Source organism: Triticum aestivum, chromosome 6B (genome assembly GCF_018294505.1).
Source record: "Triticum aestivum cultivar Chinese Spring chromosome 6B, IWGSC CS RefSeq v2.1, whole genome shotgun sequence".
In the NCBI taxonomy this organism is placed as follows: Eukaryota; Viridiplantae; Streptophyta; class Magnoliopsida; order Poales; family Poaceae; genus Triticum; species Triticum aestivum.
This window is the reverse complement of record NC_057810.1, coordinates 39946575-39947741: the sequence shown is the minus strand read 5'-3', so window position 1 is coordinate 39947741 and position 1167 is coordinate 39946575. Positions and strand designations below refer to the sequence as shown.

Sequence of the window (1167 nt, the reverse complement as noted above, 5' to 3'; positions counted from 1 at the left end):
GCGGGCCAACGTAAACCGGCGAGAAGCTGAGCATTGTCTTCATGCTCTGCAACACGGGCCAGGCCAGGCTCGTTGCCTCCAGCACAAAATCATCGAACGACCCGACCATGACCGTTTCCGCCACGTCACCGATCCGCGTCAAGGCGCATCCGGTCCGTCCATCCAACACAGCGACGAACGGCTGAGACTACCCCAAAGGCATCGATCCGCGGCAGCCGCACCTCCACCAATCACAGCCCACCTTCTTCCTCCTTCCTCCTTCTATATAACAATCTCGCCGCCCCATCCGCCTCCCCACATCGCAGCACCTCCAGCCCCCCTCAGCCCACACCTTCCAACCAAGCTCCACCGCCGTCGAAGCACCCATGGCGCCCAAGGCCGCAGAGAAGAAGCCGGTGGAGAAGACCCCGGCGGGCAAGAAGCCCAAGGCGGAGAAGAAGGTGCCGGCGTCCAAGGAGGGCGGAGGCGAGAAGAAGGGGAAGAAGAAGGCCAAGAAGAGCGTGGAGACGTACAAGATCTACATCTTCAAGGTGCTGAAGCAGGTGCACCCGGACATCGGCATCTCCTCCAAGGCCATGTCCATCATGAACTCCTTCATCAACGACATCTTCGAGAAGCTCGCCGGCGAGTCCGCCAAGCTCGCGCGGTACAACAAGAAGCCCACCATCACGTCGAGGGAGATCCAGACCTCCGTTCGCCTCGTCCTCCCCGGCGAGCTTGCCAAGCACGCCGTCTCTGAGGGCACCAAGGCCGTCACCAAGTTCACCTCCTCCTAGGCCTCTTCCGATGGCAGCGTTTTGTGTGTAGTTAGCAGTGCGATGGTACAATCTCTGTAGGAATTGTGCTGCTTGTTGGTCTGAAGAAATAGTAATGTCGCCGTCTGAATTATTGCTCAACGTGTGCTTGTATTATTCAGTTTCGGTTGGAAGGTTCTTCTGTACGCCTTGCTACTTCTCTTTTTTGTGCAGTTTGAATCTGGTACTGTAGTTCGGAAGTCTGCAGGTACAACCTCTCATTTTCATTAACCTCTTTGTAGTTTGGATTACTGTAGTTAATTCGTGATCATGTTGTTTAGATGTTGTCAGGTTTATCATTTAGGCAGCATACTGAAATTTTCAACCTCTACGGTTGTTGCCATTCCAGTAAAACTGAAGTTGGTCAGCTTTG

The 1167-nt window shown here is 54.6% G+C and overlaps 1 protein-coding gene across 1 annotated transcript; it reads left to right on the top strand.

The window, feature by feature from the left end:
• The first annotated feature begins 281 nt into the window (after positions 1–281).
• On the top strand, positions 282–896 carry LOC123135602 (histone H2B.4-like). The gene has a single exon (XM_044554749.1). The coding sequence runs from the start codon at positions 366–368 to the stop codon at positions 774–776; it is 411 nt and encodes a 136-aa protein (XP_044410684.1). The 5' UTR covers positions 282–365; the 3' UTR covers positions 777–896.
• Positions 897–1167: the final 271 nt, after the last annotated feature.

Excerpts from the sequence above, each read along its gene's own strand:
- LOC123135602 (XM_044554749.1), top strand. The coding sequence starts at position 366 with ATGGCGCCCAAGGCCGCAGAGAAGAAGCCGGTGGAGAAGACCCCGGCG.